Source organism: Salvia splendens, chromosome 21 (genome assembly GCF_004379255.2).
Source record: "Salvia splendens isolate huo1 chromosome 21, SspV2, whole genome shotgun sequence".
In the NCBI taxonomy this organism is placed as follows: domain Eukaryota; kingdom Viridiplantae; phylum Streptophyta; class Magnoliopsida; order Lamiales; family Lamiaceae; genus Salvia; species Salvia splendens.
Window position 1 is genome coordinate 9,950,030 of NC_056052.1, and position 24,880 is coordinate 9,974,909.

The 24,880-nt window shown below is 39.5% G+C and overlaps 4 protein-coding genes across 4 annotated transcripts; all 4 read right to left on the bottom strand.

Annotated features, from left to right (window-relative positions):
* Nucleotides 1–9,679: 9,679 nt before the first annotated feature.
* LOC121784204 lies at nt 9,680–10,156 on the bottom strand. The gene is made up of 3 exons (XM_042182370.1): nt 10,149–10,156; nt 9,941–10,058; nt 9,680–9,859 (listed from the first exon to the last, which is right to left on the bottom strand). The coding sequence occupies exons 1-3, from the start codon at nt 10,154–10,156 to the stop codon at nt 9,680–9,682; spliced, it is 306 nt and encodes a 101-aa protein (XP_042038304.1).
* A 959-nt stretch (nt 10,157–11,115) lies between these two features.
* On the bottom strand, nt 11,116–18,591 carry LOC121784523. The gene is made up of 4 exons (XM_042182678.1): nt 18,584–18,591; nt 18,376–18,493; nt 18,142–18,294; nt 11,116–11,253 (listed from the first exon to the last, which is right to left on the bottom strand). The coding sequence occupies exons 1-4, from the start codon at nt 18,589–18,591 to the stop codon at nt 11,209–11,211; spliced, it is 324 nt and encodes a 107-aa protein (XP_042038612.1). The 3' UTR covers nt 11,116–11,208.
* Nucleotides 18,592–19,454: 863 nt separating this feature from the next.
* On the bottom strand, nt 19,455–21,696 carry LOC121784205. The gene is made up of 4 exons (XM_042182371.1): nt 21,689–21,696; nt 21,481–21,598; nt 21,247–21,399; nt 19,455–19,631 (listed from the first exon to the last, which is right to left on the bottom strand). The coding sequence occupies exons 1-4, from the start codon at nt 21,694–21,696 to the stop codon at nt 19,455–19,457; spliced, it is 456 nt and encodes a 151-aa protein (XP_042038305.1).
* Nucleotides 21,697–22,559: 863 nt separating this feature from the next.
* Nucleotides 22,560–24,800, bottom strand: LOC121784206. The gene is made up of 4 exons (XM_042182372.1): nt 24,793–24,800; nt 24,585–24,702; nt 24,352–24,504; nt 22,560–22,736 (listed from the first exon to the last, which is right to left on the bottom strand). The coding sequence occupies exons 1-4, from the start codon at nt 24,798–24,800 to the stop codon at nt 22,560–22,562; spliced, it is 456 nt and encodes a 151-aa protein (XP_042038306.1).
* Between the last annotated feature and the right edge of the window lie 80 nt (nt 24,801–24,880).

The following is a 24,880-nucleotide window of genomic DNA, read 5'->3' on the forward strand; positions in this document are numbered from 1 at the left end:
AAATGCCGAACTGACATAGCTGCTTCGTATTCTTAACTCTAAGGAGCTGGAGATACTTCACTGGAAGCGGCTGTACTCTTCGGCTTTAGACGAAGCTGAGAAAAGAGCTATAGCCGATCAGACGAAGAATGACGAGCTTCTGGCTCGTTTAGTGGAGCTGGAGTCCAACAATAAGGACTTAGAGTCCATAAAGAAAGATCTGGAGGCCGAGCTGAATACTGTCATCGCTGAGAGGACTGCATATGAAGATTTCATCTGCGGGCGCGGGGGAATGACTATATCTGAAGTTCAGAATCAAGTTGATGAACAGTGGGAGAAGCTTCATGTACTCCGGAAGAACAATGTGCTGGAGAGCTCGGCTTGCCAACAAGTTGTGAAATCATTGCGGCGCTTGGCTTCTCTGTACGACATCATTCTTTCCCGGCGTCCCTCAATCGAGAGATTCCTTAGCCGTTTCCCGCTAACAGATGCTCACACTCCAACTCAAACCTCTAATCCACTTACTCAAATTTCTACTCCAAATCAGCAACGGACTCAGGAGCAACCGGAAACGTCAAGACAAGAACGCCCTGAAGTTCGTAGAGGAGTTGTGAATATGAGTGAGCAAGATCAGCGAATGCTTCGTGAAGAGACTCTTCGCCGCCGAGGTGCTAGAACTTCCCGGACTCAGGGAAGAGGCGGTAGGTCGATCAGAGCATCTCGCCCACCTACTTATTCTTCATCTGCTTGGAACGCCCGAACTCAGCATCATGAGGATTTTTTGGATAGGTGGCTCAACTTTAGCAATCGTAGACAGTAGAATAGTCCTTTGTAATAGTGTAACGCATTCTCGTAGGGCAGCGGAATTGTATGCCCAACAAGACTTAGTAAATGAAATTTTTTCATTTCGCTTCTATCACTGCGTATTTACAGTTCAGCGATTTTTTATTTCATTTATTGTACTCGTCCTCGGTCTTATGAAGTAAACTCTTCTTTGACCGGACTTAGTTAGTGTCCTTATTTGGCGAGTTTTATCGCTTGGATTGGACATTCCCTAGTTAACCGAAGTGGTTTTCGGCTTATTGCAGTTCGTTTCAGACGAATTGCTTGTTTCTTAAGCTGAATTGTAGAATCTTGTATCTTCCTTAGAAGCTTGGACTCACAATTGTCTTTAATACATGCTCTAAAAAAAGGGGATCAACCTTTAAGGAGCAATATACCTCAGTAACATTCGTAAGAGACAAAACGCACATAGAGAGACAAATAAAAAGGACGAAAAAGATTTTAACCTTTTAAAAAACGACAAGTATAAAGAACAATAAAAATATGAAAGCACATAACCCTAGGACCGAACTAGACACAAGACTGACCGGATCTTGTCTCTTACAAATAGAACTTCTTGAGGTTGGAAATATGCCATGTTCGGGGTACTTGTTCTCCTGACATGTGGGTTAATTTATAAGACCCTTTTCCCAGGACTTCTGACACCCGATACGGACCTTCCCATGTGGGTTCAAGTTTGCCCAGCTTTTCTGCTCGGCTTACTTCATTGTTTCTCAATACGAGATCTCCCACTTGAAACTGCAGCTTTTTCACCCTTTGGTTATAATACCGGGTTACTTGCTCCTTGTACTTGGCTTCTTTTATGAAGGCCAATTCACTTCTTTCTTCGGCAAGATCTAGTTCGGCTCTCAGCCCGTCGTCATTCAGTTCTGTTGAGAAATTAATGGTTCGGGGGCTGGGTATGCCGATCTCAACCGGAATTACGGCTTCAGTGCCGTACACTAGACTGTACGGAGTTTCACCGTTGGAGGTTTTTGGTGTAGTTCGGTAAGACCATAGGACTTGAGGAAGATTTTCTACCCATTGTCCTTTGGCTTGTTCTAACCGAGTTTTTAATCCTTTCACCAAAGTACGGTTTGTTACTTCCGTTTGTCGGTTTGCTTGTGGGTGAGAGACTGAAGTGAACCGCTGTTGAATATTCAACTCTTGGCACCAATTCTTGAATGTTTTGTCAGTAAACTGAGTCCCATTATCCGAAATGAGGATATGGGGTATGCCAAATCGGCAAACTATGTTCTTCCAGACAAAATCTAATGCCTTTGAGCTTGTTATCGTAGCTAATGGTTCAGCCTCCACCCACTTTGTGAAGTAATCCACGGCAACGATCAAGAATTTTATTTGCCGGGGAGCTTGTGGTAGTGGTCCTACTATGTCTATGCCCCATTGCATAAAAGGCCAAGGGCTTTGCATAGCACATAGATCAGTCTGCGGCGTCCTTGGGATATTTGCATGGATTTGGCATTTCGTACATTTCTTAACTAGCTGTACTGCTTCTTGTACCAAAGTTGGCCAATAATATCCCCATCTCGGAACTTTTTTAGCTAATGCTCTAGCTCCGATGTGGCTACCGCAAGATCCTTCATGAACTTCTCTAAGGATGTAATCCGTCTCTTCTGGTCCTACACATCGCAATAACGGTTGAAGGTAGGACTTTCTATATAGGACTCCTTCATGAAGTTCATACCGACGTGCTCGGCATGTGATTTTCCTTGCTTCTCTCTTATCCTCGGGCAGTTGTCCTTGATCTAGATACTTTAATATTGGCGTCATCCAGTCTGGTGAACTGGTTACTGAGTGTACTTCAGCTTCATCAATGCTTCTGTGCGGTAATTCCTCCACCTTTGAGCTCGGATATGAGGCCAACTTACTTAAAGTATCTGCTCGGCTATTTCCCGCTCTGGGAATGTGGATTATCCGAAAATAAGAGAAATTTCGGCTAATACTTTGCGCTTTGTCCAAGTATTTTTTCATCCTTTCACCACGGGCTTCACTTGTACCCAGCATGTGATTCACTATGACTTGTGAATCACAATGAATTTTGAGAGATTTGATAAGTAGATGTTGCGCTAACTGAAGTCCGGCAAGAAGGGCTTCGTATTCGGCTTCGTTATTAGTGGTTGGGAATAAGAACCGAAGTGAATAAGTTACTTCGTGTCCGTCGGGAGCGATAAGTAGAATACCAGCTCCACTTCCTGTCTTATTCGAAGCTCCATCTACGAATCCAATCCAACAGTCCGACGACTCTACTTCGGGTTTCTGGGGTTGTGTTAGTTCATCATTGGTAGGATTTTTCTGTTCGGCAATAATAGGGATTGCCTGATCGAACTTTGCCTCTACAAGAAAATCTGCCAAGGCTTGTCCCTTGATGGCTTTCCGAGGTAGATATTCTATTGAATGTTCTCCCAACTCTATGGCCCACTTGGCAATTCTGCCTGATGCTTCTGGCTTAGTCAAAACTTGCCGAAGTGGAAGATCGGTTAAGACGCCTACTTTGTGAGCATAGAAATATGGCCGCAGTCTCCTTGCTGCATTTACTAATGCCAGAGCAATTTTTTCCAGAGGTTGATACCTTGTTTCGGGACCTCTTAATGCTCGGCTTGTAAAGTAGATAGGACGCTGTTTTAGGCCTTCTTCTCGTACAAGCACCGCGCTAATGGTTTGATCTGATGCTGCTAAATATAAGAATATCACTTCGGCATCTGTTGGAGCAGAGAGAGTAGGAAGTTCGGTTAAATAACTTTTGAGTTCGTCAAAAGCCTTTTTCTGTTCGGCTCCCCACTCAAACTTTGGTGCCTTCTTCAAAACATTGAAGAACGGCATTTGCTTTTCGGCTGCTTGGGAAAGGAATCTATTCAGTGCGGCTAGACATCCAGTTAGCCTTTGCACATCATGTATGGACTTCGGCATTGCCATGTTCTGAACAACTTGAACCTTTAGGGGATTTGCCTTGAGTCCTTCCTTTGAAACCCAACAACCCAGAAATTTTCCCGAATCTACCAAAAAGGTACATTTTTGGGGATTGAGTTTGAGGTTGGCTTTTTTGAGCACGTCGAGAGTGGATTTGAGATTGTTTTCGTACTCCGAAGTGCTTCTGCTTTTAACAACTATGTCGTCAACATATACTTCAACCTCTTTTCCGATCAGGTGCCGAAATAGCTTATCTACCATCCTTTGATATGTGGCTCCGGCATTCTTTAAACCAAATGGCATCTTTTTATAAGCAAAAATACCGAAGTCAGTAATGAAAGCTGTTTTTGAAGCATCATTCTCATCCATTAAAACTTGGTGGTATCCTTTATACAAATCAAGAAAACAGAAAATTTCGAAGCCTATCAGAGCTTCTACTTTTTTATCTATGTTGGGAAGGGGGGTAGCAATCTTTAGGACAGTGCTTATTTAGATCCGTAAAATCTATGCACATCCGCCATCCTCCTTCTTTTTTCTTGATCATCACAGGATTGGCCACCCAAGAAGGATATTTTACTTCAAATAATACATCCGCTTTCAGTAATTGGCGGACTTCGTCATGGATGACTTGACTTCTTTCTGCCGCAAAGAGTCTTTGCTTCTGTTTTATAGGCCGGACTGAAGGATCAATATTTAACCGATGTGTAATTACCTCGGGAGACACTCCAGTCATGTCCAACGGAGACCACGCAAAGACATCTTTGTACTCTTTGAGGAGCTGGATGGTCTTTTCCCGGAGTAGAGGTGTTCCCGCGAAACCGATCTTGACCGTTCTGGATGGATCATCTTCGTATAACTGAACTTTCATCGAGTTCGGCTCCGGTGTGACTTCGTTCATTTCGCCTGCCTCTGACTCCGGCTGCTGTGATTGCTATGCTTGATGGTGCCGATCTGATTGTTCGGCACTTTTAAGCGCAATATGCAAACATTCTTTTGCTCTCTTTTGATCACCTCGGATGACTGCTATCCCTCCTTTAGTGGGGATCTTGATTGTGAGGTGATAAGTAGAGCAAATGGCCCGAACTGTGTTGAGCCAGTCTCTTCCCAGTATAATGTTATACGGGTATCGAGCTTTTACCACAAAAAACTCGATCACCGTACTGGAGCTAGTAGGCGCTCTTCCTACCGTAATCGGAAGGCTGATAATACCTTCAGGGCGGGTGTCCTCCTGGGCGAAACTTTTCAGAGGAAGTGGGGCCGGACTGAGCCGAGCTGGATCCACTTCCAGTTTATCAAAACATTCTTTAAAAAGAATGCTAACCGACGCTCCTGTATCCACAAACACTCTGTGGATCAGTTTGTTTGCCACTCCGGCTTGAATGACAATAGCGTCTTGATGAGGAGAAATGGCCGGGACGGGATCTGCATCTGAAAATGTAATTACTTCCTCATTCTTCAGCCTTTTATGTGTTGGCTCCTCTCGATTGAAGCCTCTGCGCTCTGATTTTAGAGACGATTTAGTCTTCCCGGCTGGGAGAGCGTCAATAGTCTGGATTACTCCATCATATTGCGGCTCGTCATCGTCTTCGGGATCCTGTTGCCTTTTAGGATCCTGAGGAGCGCAGTTCGCACTTCTCTGTTTCTTATTCTTTTTCGGCGGCTTGCTTTGGTATTTTTTTAACGTCCCTGCTTTCACAAGAACATCAATATCTGCTGCCAAATTTCGGCACTCCTCGGTATCGTGACCGTGGTCTTGATGGAAGGAGCAATATTTATCCTGACTTCGGCGCGTGGCCGATTTCGTCATCGGCTTTGGTTTTTCGAACATATCAGAATGCAGTTCGAAAATTTCCGCTCTCGACTTGTTCAATGGTACGAACTGAGCGGGTGGTTTCTCAGGATTGAGACGTGGTCCCAATCTGTCTTGTACCGGTGCCCTTTGAATTCTTTCAAAAGGAGTTCGGCGAGGATGTCCCTGATCGCTATGATCGGGCTTCCTCTTGTCTCCTCTGGAAGAGCTGTCTAAAGACCGTTTTCGACGGTCTGCCTCATCAGCACGAGGAAACTGGTCCTCAATGTTCCACATCTCTTGAGCTGTTTGCGGACTGCATTCAACGAGCTTTCTGTAGAGAGCTCCTGGCAGAATTCCATTTTGGAATGCCGAAATGACAAGTAGATCATTGAGATCATCTACTTGTAGGCATTCCTTGTGGAATCTTGTCATGAAGTCGCTAATCTTTTCATCGCGACCTTGACGTATAGAAAGCAGCTGAGCCGAAGTGATTCGGGTTTCAGCTTTCTGGAAGAACCTCCTATGAAAAGCATCCATTAGATCTCTGTAAGATCTAATGCTGCCTTGAGGGAGGCTATCAAACCACCTTCTTGCGTTCCCGATGAGCAGCTCGGGAAACAGCTTACACATATGAACCTCATTGAGACCTTGGTTCGCCATATTATACTGATAGCGTCCCAGGAATTCATGAGGATCCACTAACCCGTCATAAGTCACTGACGGAGTTCGGTAATTCTGTGGCAACGGAGTTCTGGTGATATCATCCGAAAATGGAGTCTTCAGCGCTCCATACATAGCGAATCCGACATCTCTACGGTATGGTGGAGATGGAGTTCTCCTGTGATTTCGGTAACAAGGAGGAGAAGGAACATATCGGTGGTGAGGATTCTTTCTCCTGGAAGATACGACACTACTGCGGTAGTGACTTTCATGTCTGGAGGGGGAGGGAGAATCCGCCGTTTTCTTCTCCGGCTTCTGGCTCTTTTGCAGGAATGTTAAGAACTCATCCTGCTTCTCAGCCAAGAACAACTTGACAGCCTCATTCAAATCGAGCTGCTGGGGAGGCTCGGTGCGATGACTTTTTGAGTGGTTTGTTCTTTCACCGTGAGAACTGGAGGCAGATTTCTCCCGAGGCTGTTTTCCAGACCTACGGGCTGGACTAGCTTCCTCACGTTCATCACGGACGGAAGTATGGGTATTATGTGATCTGGTACGCATTTTTTGGTGGAAGAGGATCAAAAGCTCGCTTTTATCACAGTTTTGGTTTTCTGTGTTCCCACAGACGGCGCCAGTGATGATTTGGCGAATTTTTGATGGGAATAAATGCAAGTAATAAATGAAGATCACAACACTGAGAATTACGTGGTTCGATTTACTGAGGTAAATCTACGTCCACGGGAAGAATAGAGGGCAAATTTGTATTGCTTGATCTAGCTTACAGATTACAATACTGATTTGCTATATAAGATTCAGGATCTAGAGAACTTAACCTTAGTCTATCTGATCTAAGTTCTATTTATACATTCGAACTAAGATCGTGGTTTGCAGCCCTGGTAGGGGGGTTGATAACTGCTTAATACCACTAAATAGATCGTGGGTGTAATGGAGGTCGTGGAGATCCTGCATGGGTCCACTATCTCCTTGTTCGGTCGAACACTGAGACCGAACTGCTGAACTTTGCCGATTAGCTTTAGCCGATCTGAGAGTTGAGCTCGATTGGTCGGCTTTTACCGAGCTGTAGGCTGTGACCGAACTCTTTGGTTGTGCCGAACTGATACTCTTTCTTGGGTTTTGGGCTGGTGGGCCGTCACTGCTATTGGGCTCGCAATTATTGTTTAGTTGTTTAGTTCGTATCCCATCAATGCCATCATAAAAGAATCCCAGCATGTTGCAAATTTATCCCACCTGTTGATGTTGGGGCAGTGATATAATTGTGTCTATTACTGGCGATTTATACACCTTTGATAATGCAGCAGCAACATGATGTATTCTCACCTGCAAAAGTCCCCAAGTATTTTAAAGACATAATCAAAATCTTCAAAGTGCATATAACATGAAGAGAGGTTCCACAAAAGATGTCAAAACACCAAGTTTCATAACAGAACATTGGGGGTAGAATTAGAAGACTAAGTAGAAAATAATGTTTCTCATGGTACTTACTTGATTAGACATCATATCATTTGCAGCAGGCTTTAGTTGATATTCAGTCCCATCTACTGATGATAACATAGACTCGCCTATTAGCATTTCAATGAACAGCTCTTGTTATTGCGGTTCAATGCGGTTTAATAGTAACTTAAATCCATTTTCCTGAGGGACCTAAAATTATGGCATCTCTCTGTAACTGCTCTGGTTTGGAGTCAGTTGAACCCAACATAAAAAAATGGCTATGCAAACATAAGTGTAAAAATACCAACCTGCACACTGCAAGAGCCTTTCTCATATCTCCCGATTTCTGCAGAAACAGAAAAACATCATTGAGAATATAAATAAGACATGTCAAATTGACCCCTATTAGCACCTGTAAGGAGCAATGAATTTGAAGAGAGAGACTTAAAAGAGAACCACTGTTTTAATGTTCCAAAGGAAAAGAAATTGAGCTCACCCTGGCACAGAGTTCCAGTGCTTGTGGCTGGAAAACAGTATAGGTAAGTGCCTGTCAAAGTTGCAGTTATGTTAGACTGACATGATATTTTCCAAGAACAACGAATTCTCTAAACTATACGATCTCATCTTCAGATGCACTGCTGATGAGATAAAGTTAGTTATTCTTTATTTATCCATTTTATTTAACCTTCCATTTCTTTCTATGATATTCTATTTTATTAGATATACTTTAAAGTTAGGGTGTGTTTGGTTCACCATTTACCATTTCTCTAGAAAATAGATACCTCACATTTGTAATTCCCTTTTCAGACTTGGGCTTTTTTTAATCAAGCGTTTGGTTCAATTATTAGGAAAGTCTGTTAACATTTCTAGTGTTTGGTTTGGCATTTGAATCTACAAGTTATCCTAACATTTGAATCAGATATGCTAAGCTGATTCAGTTTCAAGAGCGCCCCCCCTGAATTTCATTAGACTGCTTATTAGTGAACATTACATTGTATGCACACATCTGAGTATAACTCCACTTTACAAAAGTCGATATCTTTTATTTAGCAATACCCCTTTCTTAGCGTAATAATTCTAGGTAATGATCATAAATGAAATACTCGAGACTCCAGGCAACAAAGCATATGAAATCATAAATAATATCCCCCCGTCTGCCAAAACCTAACACGTTTTGCCATTTTGGGGAGTCTGCCCTTTAAAGACACATTTACCTTTTTTCCACTTTTAGTAACCTTATACTCCACGTACTCATTCCACTCTCATTCTACTATAAAATAAATATATAAAAATGAGACTCACATTCCACTAACTTTTTTACTCATTTTCTTTATAAAGTCAAACAATTTCTTAAAACCCGCACCGAGTCAAACTGTGTCTTTAATTGGCGGACGGAGGGATTAATTCAGTGGAGCTAGCCAATGTTAATCTAAAGTTCAAGTGTGAAGTGTGAACATCCAATCACCAAACCCCTGATGTTCCTCAAAATTAAACTGAAGTATATGTAAAATTTGCCATGGTGGTGTAACTGCATGCATTGAAAACAGAGTAACCTAAACAACAACAAATGGACAAGATGCCAGATCGTCCTAAACTGATTCCAGTAATTTATCTAAAATAAAATACTCAAGACTCCATGTGACAAAGAAAATGAGATCATAAATAACAATTGGTTTAGCTAGCCAATGTGAATCTAAAGTTCAAGTATAAGGCATCAGAAACAAATTTCCAAACCACTGATTTCCCTCAAAATTAAACTGAGATAGATGCAAAATTCATACAGCACTAAACTGCATGTATTGAAAATAGAGTAACCTAAACAACAACAAACATATACGTTACCAAATCATCTTAAACACATTCAGAATAACATCTTCACCTAGTATTTGAACCAAGGGTCACACTTATCAACCAATTTTCAGTGTAACTTGGATAGGAAAACTCAACATAAGTGGACATACAACATTGATAAATATAATGATGTGGATGGCTCTTTATTAAAAACAATGTAGGAAGTACAATTCAACAACACAACAAAACATAAGGAACTCAATAACAAGAAATGATAGAGATTATCGGGAAAAGTTCAGGTTCATTTCTTGGTCTTATATTCACAATATTAAGAATATCTGCCTTTGGAAGGTCAAATTTTTGGCACTCGGCAACAAAGTTATCGACAATTTCCCTTGTTTGATTGCAAGCAACAGTCCCCTCTAAATAATCAAAAACCTAAACGAAAAATAAAAGATATGAGAGATGCAATAAAGAAGTGGTAACATAAGTTGATGATCATAAATAGGAATCCCCAACCTTGAACTCAGATTGAGATACGGTTGCAATAGCTAGTGAGGCATACTTTCCAGCCCCTCTTGATCTCAAGAGATCAAGCAATTCAAAATTAGTGAGAGCGGTGGCGCTAGCCTCAATTCTTAAATAAAGGATAGAAAAAGCTAACTACTTCATATGTTAATTCTCACTTTGTAAAAATCGGAAATGTGTAGAAACTCTCTATACGTACATTTTCATCGATAGGATGCTCACTGCTTTGAGAGCTAAAACTTGTTTCAGTATATTATGAGCTGTGATTTGGTCGACCAGATTTGTGATGGTGGCTGCAGTCGCCGGAGTGGAGGGGTTGCGGTCGCGGTCGCGGCGGCAGATGGGGGTTTTGGATTTGGGGGTATGTTTTGATTGTTTAATTTATTGTTGGAAAAAATGCATTTTGTATATATTCATCAACAATTAAGAAAATAAAATCATTTTTTATATTTGTTGATGAATATATACAAAATGCACTTTTTCCAACAATAAATTAAACAATCAAAACATACCCCCAAATCCAAAACCCTCATCCGCCGCCGCGACCGCGACAGCAACCACTCCGCTTTTTCTTTTTTAACTCTCTTTTTGCTACATGATTTTTGTGAGGTGTTATTGCAGTGATAAGATTTATGAGTAGCATTAATTCAGTATACCTTTTATGGGACAAAAGGAGGTGATAGATGGATTTCTTAAAAAAGAAACAAGAAACGAGAACAAGATACAACTAATTGCGCTTCATTCGGGCTACGCCTACGGGCCTAATCAACACAATTTGGTCCGTCTAGCCAGAAACCCAAAGTATCCTAAAATGAAATCAAATTTGTAGCAAGAGTGGGACAAATTTGAGATATTTTCTTTTTGTAGTATAGTTATTATTGTGCAAAACTTAGAAAAGAGAAATCACTAGCTTTGCAAAAGCACAAAAAAATAACTTGACATTGATGTAGTAATTGGCTCTTGAGAGTTCAGTTGTTAATTTGATGTCATTGTGCAAAATTTCACACTACCATCTTCCTTCTTATACTAACTAGAATTCATGGCTAATGCTCTAAAGAAATTAAGTAGAGGTGGTAAAAGAAGTATACTATGTAGTATGGTTAAGGCTCGGTCTCTTCTTCTTCTTCTTGCCCTTCCCCATCCCCTTCAGCAGCCTATTCAGGCACGGTCTCTTCTTCTTCCCCCTCAGCAGCTTCCTCGTTTGCTTCATCCACCTGAGACGGATGAGGTGGCAATATCCTAGTGATGGTCTCTACAAGCTATTCAGCCTTATCTTCCATACGTGACTCGCATTCCTCGATGAGCTCGCGAATGGGAAAAAAACAAAATGAACAAGCAAAAATCTGTTAGACCATTAATAGCGCTCAGAAAGTACGATATTGGATTTCTAAGACTGTCAGTTAAAGAAGAGCCCAAGATAACAACATCATGGAACGAATTATTCAAACATTGTCTTGTTATATTCTAAAAGAAACCAACTCATGAAATTACCACAGGATGTCCCAATCCCACATCATTGTTGTGAAAGTTTTCTAGATGTTTAGAAAAAAACATGGACAACCCAACTTGAATGTTTTTCGTTTACATTTCCTCCATTTCTATTGAGAATTACTATATGAATCCGAATCCTGATATAGACTTACTGATGGCTCAAAATTTAACCTAAACACATCACTATCTTGTGATCAGAAATGCAAATACTGAAAAGAACTTAACAGTTCACTACCTTACCATTTGGTATTTGAATCTACAAGTTATCCTAACATTTGAATCAGATATGCTAAGCTGATTCAGTTTCAAGAGCGCCCCCCACCCCCGAATTTCATTAGACTGCTTATTAGTGAACATTACATTGTATGCACACAGCTGAGTATAACTCCACTTTATAAAAGTCGACATCTTTTATTTAGCAATACCCCTTTCTTAGCGTAATAATTCTAGGTAATGATCAAAATACTCGAAACTCCAGGCAACAAAGCAAATGAAATCATAAATAATATCCCCTCCGTCAGCCAAAACCTAACACGTTTTGCCATTTTGGGGTGTCCGTCATTTAAAGACACATTTACCTTTTTCCACTTTTAGTAACCTTATACTCCACTTACTCATTCCACTCTCATTCTACTATAAAATAAATATATAAAAATAGACTCACATTCCACTAACTTTTTTACTCATTTTCTTTATAAAGTCAAACAATTTCTTAAAACCCGTACCGAGTCAAAATGTGTCTTTAATTGCCGGACGGAGGGATTAATTCGGTGGAGCTAGCCAATGTTAATCTAAAGTTCAAGTGTGAAGTGTGAACATACAATCACCAAACCCCTGATGTTCCTCAAAATTAAACTGAGGTATATGTAAAATTTGCCATGGTGGTGTAACTGCATGCATTGAAAACAGAGTAACCTAAATAATAACAAATGGACAAGATACCAGATCATCCTAAACGGATTCCAGTAATTTATCTGAAATAAAATACTCCAGACTCCATGTGACAAACCAAATGAGATCATAAATAATAATTGGTTTAGCTAGCCAATGTGAATCTAAAGTTCAAGTGTAAGGCATCAGAAACAAATTTCCAAACCACTGATTTCCCTCAAAATTAAACTGAAATAGATGCAAAATTCGCAACAGCACTAAACTGCATGTATTGAAAACAGAGTAACCTAAACAACAACAAACAGATACGATACCAAATCATCTTAAACTCATTCAAAATAACATCTTCACATAGTATTTGAACCAAAGGCACAATGATCAACCAATTTTCAGTATAACTTGGATAGGAAAACTCAACATAAATGGACATACAACATTGATAAATATAATGATGTGGATGGCTCTTTATTAAAATACAATATAAGAATGACAATTCAACAATACAACAAAACATAAGGAACTCAATAACAAGAAATGTAGAGATTACCGGGAAAAGATCAGGTTCATTTCTTGGTCTTATGTTCACAATATTAAGAATCTCTGCCTTTGCAAGGTCAAATTTTTGGCACTCGGCAACAAAGTTATCGATAATTTCCCTTGTTTGATTGCAAGCAACAGTCCCCTCTAAATAATCAAAAACCTAAACGAAAAACAAAAGATATGAGAGATGCAATAAAGAAGTGGTAACATAAGTTGATGACCATAAATAGGAATCCCCAACCTTGAATCAGATTGAGATACGGTTACAATAGCTCGTGAGGCATACTTTCCAGCCCCTCTTGATCTCAAGAGATCAAGCAATTCAAAATTAGTGAGAGCGCTGGCGCTAGCCTCAATTCTGAAATAAAGTATAGAAAAAGGTAACTGCTTCATATGTTAATTCTCACTCTGTAAAAAGCGGAAATGTGTTGAAACTCTCTATACGTACATTTTCATCGATAGGATGCTCACTGCTTTGAGAGCTAAAACTTGTTTCAGTATATTATGAGCTGTGATTTGGTCGACCAGATTTGTGATGGTGGCTGTAGTCGCCGGAGCAGAGAGGTTGCGGTCGCGGTCGCGACAGCGGATGAGTGTTTTGGATTTGTGGGTATGTTTTGACTGTTTAATTTATTGTTGGAAAAAATGCATTTCGTATATATTCATCAATAAATATAAAAAATGATTTTATTTCGTACATAAGTTCTTTTGTATGAAGAAGAGGTTAATGAAGAAGTGGTGGATGACTCTTGGTTTGTAGCATTGATGGTGGAAGAAGGTGAAAGAGTTGGAGAGGATGAAAGGTGGAGAGTCTCCAAGGGGTGGGGGGTGATCGGCCGAGAAGTGGGAGGGAGAAGGAAGAATTAAAATTCTTGGGCTTGTTCCCATTTTCTTGGATAGATTTGGGCTCCAATTAAATTAAGTGTTGTTGGGCTCAAGTTATTGTAAGCCCATGTTAGAATATTATTGTTTTGTTAGACTTTTACATAATTAGGGTCCAAGCTATTTTGTAGATAGACAATTGGGCTCTAATTAAATTTGCAACGCCCAAAATAAATTCATACTTTATATTTTTGTATTTTCCTTCGATAATTAAAATTCACGGTTCTTCATTTAATTTTGTTATCTCGTCCTTCACAAACAAAAATTAAAGAATGTTTAACGGCACAACTTATATTTGGTGTTGTTCCAAATATAATTCCTTCAACCATTCCTCGATTTACGCACGTCGTCTTCCATAAAAAAAATATTCATCTCCACGTATTTCATCCGTCTTGCCAAATATAGCAATATCGTCGTCATTCTTTCAACGAGACCTTCAACATGTCTCCCAATGTTCCATAATAAAAAAAAGTACGTTCCTTTTCACATTAAACACATAAAAACATACTATTTCCCAAATCACATTTATCGAGAAGCATAGTATTCGAAATAATTTTTATTAATCATTTCGTGACATATATTAAATTCGTACTTAAAAGTACGGGTGTTCCATTCTACCCACCTTAAAAGAAATTTCGTCCCGAAATTTACTCATTTCTAACGAACAACTCTGGGTATTTCTGTTTCATTTTATACTCGAGTTCCCAAGTAGCCTCCTCGTGACCATGATGTTTCCAAAGCACTTTCACCGACGCGATTGATTTATTCCTCAATTCTTGCACTTCCTTGTCTAGAATAGCTTCGGGCTTCTCCTTATAACTCAATCCGGGATTCAAAATCTTTTCCTCTTGATGAACCACGTGTTTGGGATCGAACACGTACTTTCGTAATTGTGACACATGGAAAACATTATGCACAGTCCCAAAACTCGGTGGTAGTGCCAACCTATACGCTACGGGTCCCACCTTCTCAAGAATTTCATAAGGCCCTACGTATCGTGGCTTCAACTTCCCCTTTACGCCAAACCTTGGTATCCCCTTCGACGGAGATACTTTCAAGAACACCTTGTCTCCAGTATTGAACTGTAAATCTGTACGCCGGACATCAGCATACGACTTCTGTCAGTCTTGAGCTTCTTTTATCCTTTGTCGGATTTGTCACACGATCAATCATTTCTTCGACCGAATCTGGCCCGAGTATTCTTCTTTCACCAACCTCATCCCAGTAGAGTGGTGATCTACACTTCCTCCCATACAATGCTTCATATGGGGCCATATTTATTGTCGCCTGGAAACTGTTGTTATTGGCAAACTCGATCAATGGTAGTACAACTTCCTAGTTTTCTCCTCTGTCAAGAACCACGGCTCTCAACATGTCCTCGAGAGTTTGAATCGTTCTCTCGGACTGTCCATCGATTTGTAGATGGAAAGCAGTACTAAAATTTAGTCGAGTACCAAGCTCTCTTTGTAGGCTTATCCAAAATCTTGAAGTAAACCCGGTGTCTCTGTCTGACGTGATTGTTACTGGCACTCCGTGTAGTCGAATGATTTCCTTCACATAAATTCGGGCCAGTTTGTCAGATCCATGAGTTATAGAGATAGGTATAAAATGCGCACTATTGGTAAGGCGGTCTATGATTACCCAAATGGCTGTATTCCCTTGCCGGGTCTTTGGTAAACCCGTCACAAAATCCATGGCGATATGTTCCGATTTCCACTCCGGAATCTCCAACGGTTGCAGCTTCCCATAGGGTCGTTGATGTAGAGCTTTTACTTGTTGGCAAGCCAAGCATTTCTCCACAAACGAAGCTATGTCCCTCTTCATTCCACCCACCAGAATGATCCTTTCAAGTCCTGGTACATCTTTGTACTTCCAGGATGAGCGGTGTATGGAGTCTCGTGTGCCTCAGTCAAAATTTCATTTCGAAGTCCTTCGTCGCTCGGCACACATAGTCTCCCCTCGTAGGTGAGAGCATTATCAGCCTCCTCTCGAAACTTCTCTTGCTCGCCCTTCCTCACCTTCAGTCGAACTTTCTCCAAATTTTCATCATTTCGTTGACCCTTTTTTTATCCTTGTTCGCAGATCGGGTGCAATTACCAAGGTGGCGATCTTTCCTTTCACGGTCTCTGGGGCTCTCACTACTTCCTATCGCATTTTGCTGAATTCACGAATCAACTCCTCCTCCTGAGTGAAGAAGGTAGCCAATTGTGGTTGGGCTTTCCGGCTCAGTGCATCTGCTACTACGTTTACCTTGCCCGGATGATAGTTAATGCCACAATCATAATCCTTGACTAGCTCGAGCCATCTGCGTTGCCTCATGTTCAGGTCTTTCTGCTCAAAGAAGTATTTTAGGCTCTTGTGGTCGGTAAAAATCTCACACCGAACCCCGTAGAGATGGTGTCTCCAAATCTTCAAAGCATGCACAACGGCTACTAATTCCAGGCCATGAGTAGGGTAGTTCAGCTCGTGTGGCCTCAACTGACGTGAAGCATAGGCAATCATCTTACCGTTCTGCATCAAAACACATCCCAGTCCAACTTTAGACGCATCAGTATAAACCACATAGTCTACTCCCGGTTTCGGCACGGCCAGAATAGGTGCGGTGGTCAACTTCTCCTTCAACAACTGAAAACTAGCCTCACACTCTGGTGTCCAATTGACCTTGGTCCCCTTCTTCAGTTGTTGAGTTATCGGCCTAGCGATTTTAGAAAATCCTTCAATAAATCTCCGGTAGTATCCTGCCAGACCCAGGAAACTCCGAATTTCGTTTGGGGTCTTTGGCGCCTTCCACTGTTGTACGGCCTCCACCTTTGCAGGGCCAACTCGAATCCCTTCGGCCGTCACAATATGCCCCAGAAAATTTACTTCCTTTAGCCAGAAATCACACTTACTGAACTTGGCGTACAACTTCTCCGTTCTTAGTGTTTCCAGTGTGATCCTTAGGTACTCCTCATGTTCCTTTTCATTCTTCGAGTAAACCAGCACATCATCTATGAACACCAGGACGAACTTGTCCAAGTATGGATGGAATACTCAATTCATTAAGTCCATGAATACTGCAGGTGCATTTGTCAGTCCAAATGGCATTACTACAAACTCATAATGCCTATACCTTGTTTGGAATGCCGTCTTGGGTATATCTTCTCTTCGTACCCTCAACTGGTGATATCCTGACCTTAAATCCATTTTCGAAAATACCCCTGCTCCCCTGAGTTGGTCGAACAGGTCATCTATTCTCGGCAGAGGATACTTATTCTTGAGAGTTAGGTTGTTCAATTCCCGGTAGTCTATGCACATTCTCAGTGTTCCGTCTTTCTTCTTTACAAACAGTACAGGTGCTCCCCACGGCGATACACTGGGTCTGATAAAACCCAAGTCCAGTAGTTCTTGTAGCTGGATTTTGAGTTCTTCCAACTCTTTCGGTGCCATCCTATAAGGTGCTATCGGTACGGGTGCGGCTCCTGGTTCCAGATCGATAGTAAACTCCAACAGTCGGTCAGGAGGAGGGCCTGGCAAAGCGTCGGGAAATACGTTGGGAAACTCACGTACTACTGCCACATCTTCAACTTTCATTTCTTTCTTGTCATGTTCTTGTAGATAAACGAGATAGGCAGGACGCCCCTTTCTAATCATCGTAGTTGCTTGAAGTGCCGATATCACAAAAGTACGGGTGATACACAAAATGTGTCTTTAATTGGCGGACGGAGGGATTAATTCGGTGGAGCTAGCCAATGTTAATCTAAAGTTCAAGTGTGAAGTGTGAACATCCAATCACCAAACCCTTGATGTTCCTCAAAATTAAACTGAGGTATGTGTCAAATTTGTCATGGTGGTGTAACTGCATGCATTGAAAACAGAGTAACCTAAACAACAACAAATGGACAAGATACCAGATCGTCCTAAACTGATTCCTGTAATTTATCTTAAATAAAATACTCCAGACTCCAGGTGACAAAACAAATGAGATCATAAATAATAATTGGTTCAGCTAGCAAATGTGAATCTAAAGTTCAAGTGTAAGGCATCAGAAACAAATTTCCAAACCACTGATTTCCCTTAAAATTAAACTGAGATAGATGCAAAATTCGCAACAGCACTAAACTGTATGCATTGAAAACAGAGTAACCTAAACAACAACAAACAGACATGATACCAAATCATCTTAAACTCATTCAGAATAACATCTTCACCTAGTATTTGAACCAAGGGTCACACTGATCAACCAATTTTCGGTATAGCTTGGATAGGAAAACTCAACATAAGTGGACATACAACATTGATAAATATAATGATGTGGAGGGCTCTTTATTGAAAAACAATGTAGGAATGACAATTCAACAACACAGCAAAATATAAGGGACTCAATAACAAGAAATGATAGAGATTACCGGGAAAAGCTCAGGTTCATTTCTTGGTCTTATATTCACAATATTAAGAATCTCTGCCTTTGCAAGGTCAAATTTTTGGCACTCGGCAACAAAGTTATCGATAATTTCCCTTGTTTGATTGCAAGCAATAGTCCCCTCTAAATAATCAAAAACCTAAACGAAAAACAAAAGATATGAGAGATGCAATAAAGAAGTGGTAACATAAGTTGATGATCATAAATAGGAATCCCCAACCTTGAACTCAGATTGAGATACGGTTGCAATAGCTCGTGAGACATACTTTCCAGCCCCTCTTGATCTCAACAGATCAAGCAATTCAAAATTAGTGAGAGCGCCGACGCTAGCCTTAATTCTGAAATAAAGTAGAGAAAAAGGTAAATTCTTCATATGTTAATTCTCACTCTGTAAAAAGCGGAAATGTGTAGAAACTCTCTATACGTACATTTTCATCGATAGGATGCTCACTGCTTTGAGAGCTAAAACTTGTTTCAGTATATTATGAGCTCTGATTTGGTCGACTAGATTTATGATGGTGGCTGCAGTAACTGGAGCGGAGGGGTTGCGGTCGCGGTCGCGGGGACGGATGAGAGTTTTGGATTTGGGGGTATGTTTTGATTGTTTAATTATAAAAAAAGTATGTTAAGAAAATAAAATCATTTTTTATATTTGTTGATGAATATATACAAAATGCATTTTTTCCAACAATAAATTAAACAATCAAAACATACCCCCAAATCCAACACCCTCATCCGCCGCGATCGCAACCGCAACCCCTCCGCTTTTTCTTTTTTAACTCTCTTTTACTACATGATTTTTGTGAGGTGTCATTGTAGTGATAAGATTTATGAGTAGCATTAATTCAGGATGCCTTTTATGGGACAAAAGGAGGTGATAAATGGATTTCTTAAAAAAGAAACAAGAAATAAGAATAAGATACAACTAATTGCGCTTCATTCGGGCTACGCCTACGGGCCTTATCAACACAATTTGGTCCGTCTAGCCCGAAACCCAAAGTATCCTAAAATGAAATCAAATTTGTAGCAAGAGTGGGACAAATTTGAGATATTTTCTTTTTGTAGTATAATTATTATTGTGCAAAATTTAGAAAAGAGAAATCACTAGCTTTGCAAAAGCACAAAAAAAATAACTAGACACTGATGTAGTAATTGGCTCTTGAGAGTTCAGTTGTTAATTTGATGTCACTGTGCATAATTTCACACTACTATCTTCCTTCTTATACTAACTAGAATTCATGGCTAATGCTCTAAAGAAATTAAGCAGAGGTGGTAAAAGAAGTATGCTATGTAGTATGGTTAAGGCTCGATCTCTTTTTCTTCTTCTTGCCCTTCCCCATCCCCTTCAGCAGCCTGTTCAGGAGCTTCCTCGTTTGCTTCATCCACCTGAGATGGATGAGGTGGCAATATCCTAGTGATGGTCTCTACAAGCTCTTCAGCCTTATCTTCCATACGTGACTCGCATTCCTCGATGAGCTGGCGAAAGGGAAAAAAACAAAATGAACAAGCAAGAATCTGTTAGACCATTAAGAGCGCTCAGAAAGTACGATATTGGATTTCTAAGACTGTCTGGTAAAGAAGAGCCCAAGATAACAACATCATGAAACGAATTATTCAAACATTGTCTTGTAATATTCCAAAAGAAACCAATTCATAAAATTACCACAGGATGTCCCAATCCCACATCATTGTTGTGAAAGTTTTCTAGATGTTTAGAAACAAACATGGACAACCCAACTTGAATGTTTTTCGTTTACATTTCCCCCATTTCTATTGAGAATTACCATATGAATCCGAATCCTGATATAGACTTACTGATGGCTCAAAATTTAACCTAAACACATCACTATCTTGTGATCAGGAATACAAATACTGAAAAGAACTTAACAGTTCACCAGCTTACCATTTGGTATTTGAATCTACAAGTTATCCTAACATTTGAATCAGATATGCTAAGCTGATTAAGTTTCAAGAGCGCCCCCCCTGAATTTCATTAGACTGCTTATTAGTGAACATAACATTGTATGCACACAGCTGAGTATAACTCCACTTTACAAAACTCAACATCTTTTATTTAGCAATACCCCTTTCTTAGCGTAATAATTCTAGGTAATGATCATAAATGAAATACTCGAGACTCCAGGCAACAAAGCACATGAAATCATAAATAATATCCCCTCCGTCTACCAAAACCTAACACGTTTTGCCATTTTGGGGTGTCCGCCATTTAAAGACACATTTACCTTTTTTCCACTTTTAGTAACCTTATACTCCACTTACTCATTCCATTCTCATTCTACTATAAAATAAATATATAAAAATGAGACTCACATTCCACTAACGTTTTTACTCATTTTCTTTATAAAGTCAAACAATTTCTTGAAACTCGTACCGAGTCAAAATGTGTCTTTAATTGGCGGACGGAGGGATTAATTCGCTGGAGCTAGCCAATGTTAATCTAAAGTTCAAGTGTGAAGTGTGAACATCCAATCACCAAACCCCTGATGTTCCTCAAAATTAAACTGAGGTATATGTAAAATTTGCCATGGTGGTGTAACTGCATGCATTGAAAACAGAGTAACCTAAACAACAACAAATGGACAAGATACCAGATCGTCCTAAACTGAATCCAGTAATTTATCTGAAATAAAATACTTCAGACTCCAGGTGACAAAGCAAATGAGATCGTAAATAATAATTGGTTTAGCTAGCCAATGTGAATCTAAAGTTCAAGTGTAAGGCATGAGAACCAAATTTCCTCAAAATTAAACTGAGATAGATGCAAAATTCGCAACAGCACTAAACTGTATGTATTGAAAACAGAGTAACCTAAACAACAACAAACACACACGATACCAAATCATCTTAAACTCATTTTGAATAACATCTTCACCTAGTATTTGAACCAAGGGTCACACTGATCAACCAATTTTTAGTATAACTTGGATAGGAAAACTCAACATAAGTGGACATACAACATTGATAAATATAATGATATGGATGACTCTTTATTGAAAAACAATGTAGGAATGACAATTCAACAACACAACAAAACATAAGGAATTCAATAACAAGAAATGATAGAGATTACCGGGAAAAGCTCAGGTTCATTTCTTGGTCTTATATTCACAATATTAAGAATCTCTGCCTTTGCAAGGTCAAATTTTTGGCACTCGGCAACAAAGTTATCGATAATTTCCCTTGTTTGATTGCAAGCAATAGTCCCCTCTAAATAATCAAAAACCTAAACGAAAAACAAAAGATATGAGAGATGCAATAAAGAAGTGGTAACATAAGTTGATGATCATAAATAGGAATCCCCAACCTTGAACTCAGATTGAGATACGGTTGCAATAGCTCGTGAGGCATACTTTCCAGCCCCTCTTGATCTCAATAGATCAAGCAATTCAAAATTAGTGAGAGCGCCGACGCTAGCCTTAATTCTGAAATAAAGTAGAGAAAAAGGTAAATTCTTCATATGTTAATTCTCACTCTGTAAAAAGCGGAAATGTGTAGAAACTCTCTATACGTACATTTTCATCGATAGGATGCTCACTGCTTTGAGAGCTAAAACTTGTTTCAGTATATTATGAGCTCTGATTTGGTCGACTAGATTTATGATGGTGGCTGCAGTCGCTGGAGCGGAGGGGTTGCGGTCGCGGTCGCGGGGACGGATGAGAGTTTTGGATTTGGGGGTATGTTTTGATTGTTTAATTATAAAAAAAGTATGTTAAGAAAATAAAATCATTTTTTATATTTGTTGATGAATATATACAAAATGCATTTTTTCCAACAATAAATTAAACAATCAAAACATACCCCCAAATCCAAAACCCTCATCCGCCGCGATCGCAACCGCAACCCCTCCGCTTTTTCTTTTTTAACTCTCTTTTACTACATGATTTTTGTGAGGTGTCATTGTAGTGATAAGATTTATGAGTAGCATTAATTCAGGATGCCTTTTATGGGACAAAAGGAGGTGATAAATGGATTTCTTAAAAAAGAAACAAGAAATAAGAATAAGATACAACTAATTGCGCTTCATTCGGGCTACGCCTACGGGCCTTATCAACACAATTTGGTCCGTCTAGCCCGAAACCCAAAGTATCCTAAAATGAAATCAAATTTGTAGCAAGAGTGGGACAAATTTGAGATATTTTCTTTTTGTAGTATAATTATTATTGTGCAAAATTTAGAAAAGAGAAATCACTAGCTTTGCAAAAGCACAAAAAAAATAACTAGACACTGATGTAGTAATTGGCTCTTGAGAGTTCAGTTGTTAATTTGATGTCACTGTGCATAATTTCACACTACTATCTTCCTTCTTATACTAACTAGAATTCATGGCTAATGCTCTAAAGAAATTAAGCAGAGGTGGTAAAAGAAGTATGCTATGTAGTATGGTTAAGGCTCGATCTCTTTTTCTTCTTCTTGCCCTTCCCCATCCCCTTCAGCAGCCTGTTCAGGAGCTTCCTCGTTTGCTTCATCCACCTGAGATGGATGAGGTGGCAATATCCTAGTGATGGTCTCTACAAGCTCTTCAGCCTTATCTTCCATACGTGACTCGCATTCCTCGATGAGCTGGCGAAAGGGAAAAAAACAAAATGAACAAGCAAGAATCTGTTAGACCATTAAGAGCGCTCAGAAAGTACGATATTGGATTTCTAAGACTGTCTGGTAAAGAAGAGCCCAAGATAACAACATCATGAAACGAATTATTCAAACATTGTCTTGTAATATTCCAAAAGAAACCAATTCATAAAATTACCACAGGATGTCCCAATCCCACATCATTGTTGTGAAAGTTTTCTAGATGTTTAGAAACAAACATGGACAACCCAACTTGAATGTTTTTCGTTTACATTTCCCCCATTTCTATTGAGAATTACCATATGAATCCGAATCCTGATATAGACTTACTGATGGCTCAAAATTTAACCTAAACACATCACTATCTTGTGATCAGGAATACAAATACTGAAAAGAACTTAACAGTTCACCAGCTTACCATTTGGTATTTGAATCTACAAGTTATCCTAACATTTGAATCAGATATGCTAAGCTGATTAAGTTTCAAGAGCGCCCCCCCTGAATTTCATTAGACTGCTTATTAGTGAACATAACATTGTATGCACACAGCTGAGTATAACTCCACTTTACAAAACTCAACATCTTTTATTTAGCAATACCCCTTTCTTAGCGTAATAATTCTAGGTAATGATCATAAATGAAATACTCGAGACTCCAGGCAACAAAGCACATGAAATCATAAATAATATCCCCTCCGTCTACCAAAACCTAACACGTTTTGCCATTTTGGGGTGTCCGCCATTTAAAGACACATTTACCTTTTTTCCACTTTTAGTAACCTTATACTCCACTTACTCATTCCATTCTCATTCTACTATAAAATAAATATATAAAAATGAGACTCACATTCCACTAACGTTTTTACTCATTTTCTTTATAAAGTCAAACAATTTCTTGAAACTCGTACCGAGTCAAAATGTGTCTTTAATTGGCGGACGGAGGGATTAATTCGCTGGAGCTAGCCAATGTTAATCTAAAGTTCAAGTGTGAAGTGTGAACATCCAATCACCAAACCCCTGATGTTCCTCAAAATTAAACTGAGGTATATGTAAAATTTGCCATGGTGGTGTAACTGCATGCATTGAAAACAGAGTAACCTAAACAACAACAAATGGACAAGATACCAGATCGTCCTAAACTGAATCCAGTAATTTATCTGAAATAAAATACTTCAGACTCCAGGTGACAAAGCAAATGAGATCGTAAATAATAATTGGTTTAGCTAGCCAATGTGAATCTAAAGTTCAAGTGTAAGGCATGAGAACCAAATTTCCTCAAAATTAAACTGAGATAGATGCAAAATTCGCAACAGCACTAAACTGTATGTATTGAAAACAGAGTAACCTAAACAACAACAAACACACACGATACCAAATCATCTTAAACTCATTTTGAATAACATCTTCACCTAGTATTTGAACCAAGGGTCACACTGATCAACCAATTTTTAGTATAACTTGGATAGGAAAACTCAACATAAGTGGACATACAACATTGATAAATATAATGATATGGATGACTCTTTATTGAAAAACAATGTAGGAATGACAATTCAACAACACAACAAAACATAAGGAATTCAATAACAAGAAATGATAGAGATTACCGGGAAAAGCTCAGGTTCATTTCTTGGTCTTATATTCACAATACTAAGAATCTCTGCCTTTGCAAGGTCAAATTTTTGGCACTCGGCAACAAAGTTATCAATAATTTCCCTTGTTTGATTGCAAGCAACAGTCCCCTTTAAATAATTAGAAACCTAAACGAAAATAAAAGATATGAGATATGCAATAAAGAAGTGGTAACATAAGTTGATGATCATAAATAGGAATCCCCAACCTTGAACTCAGATTGAGATACGGTTGCAATAGCTCGTGAGGCATACTTTTCAGCCCCTCTTGATCTCAAGAGTTCAAGCAATTCAAAATTAGTGAGAGCGCCGGCGCTACCCTCTATTCTGAAATAAAGTAGAGAAAAAGGTTACTGCTTCATATGTTAATTCTCACTCTGTAAAAAGTGGAAATGCGTAGAAACTCTCTATACGTACATTTTCATCAATAGGATGCTCACTGGTTTGAGAGCTAAAACTTGTTTCAGTATATTATGAGCTGTGATTTGGTCGACCAGATTTGTGA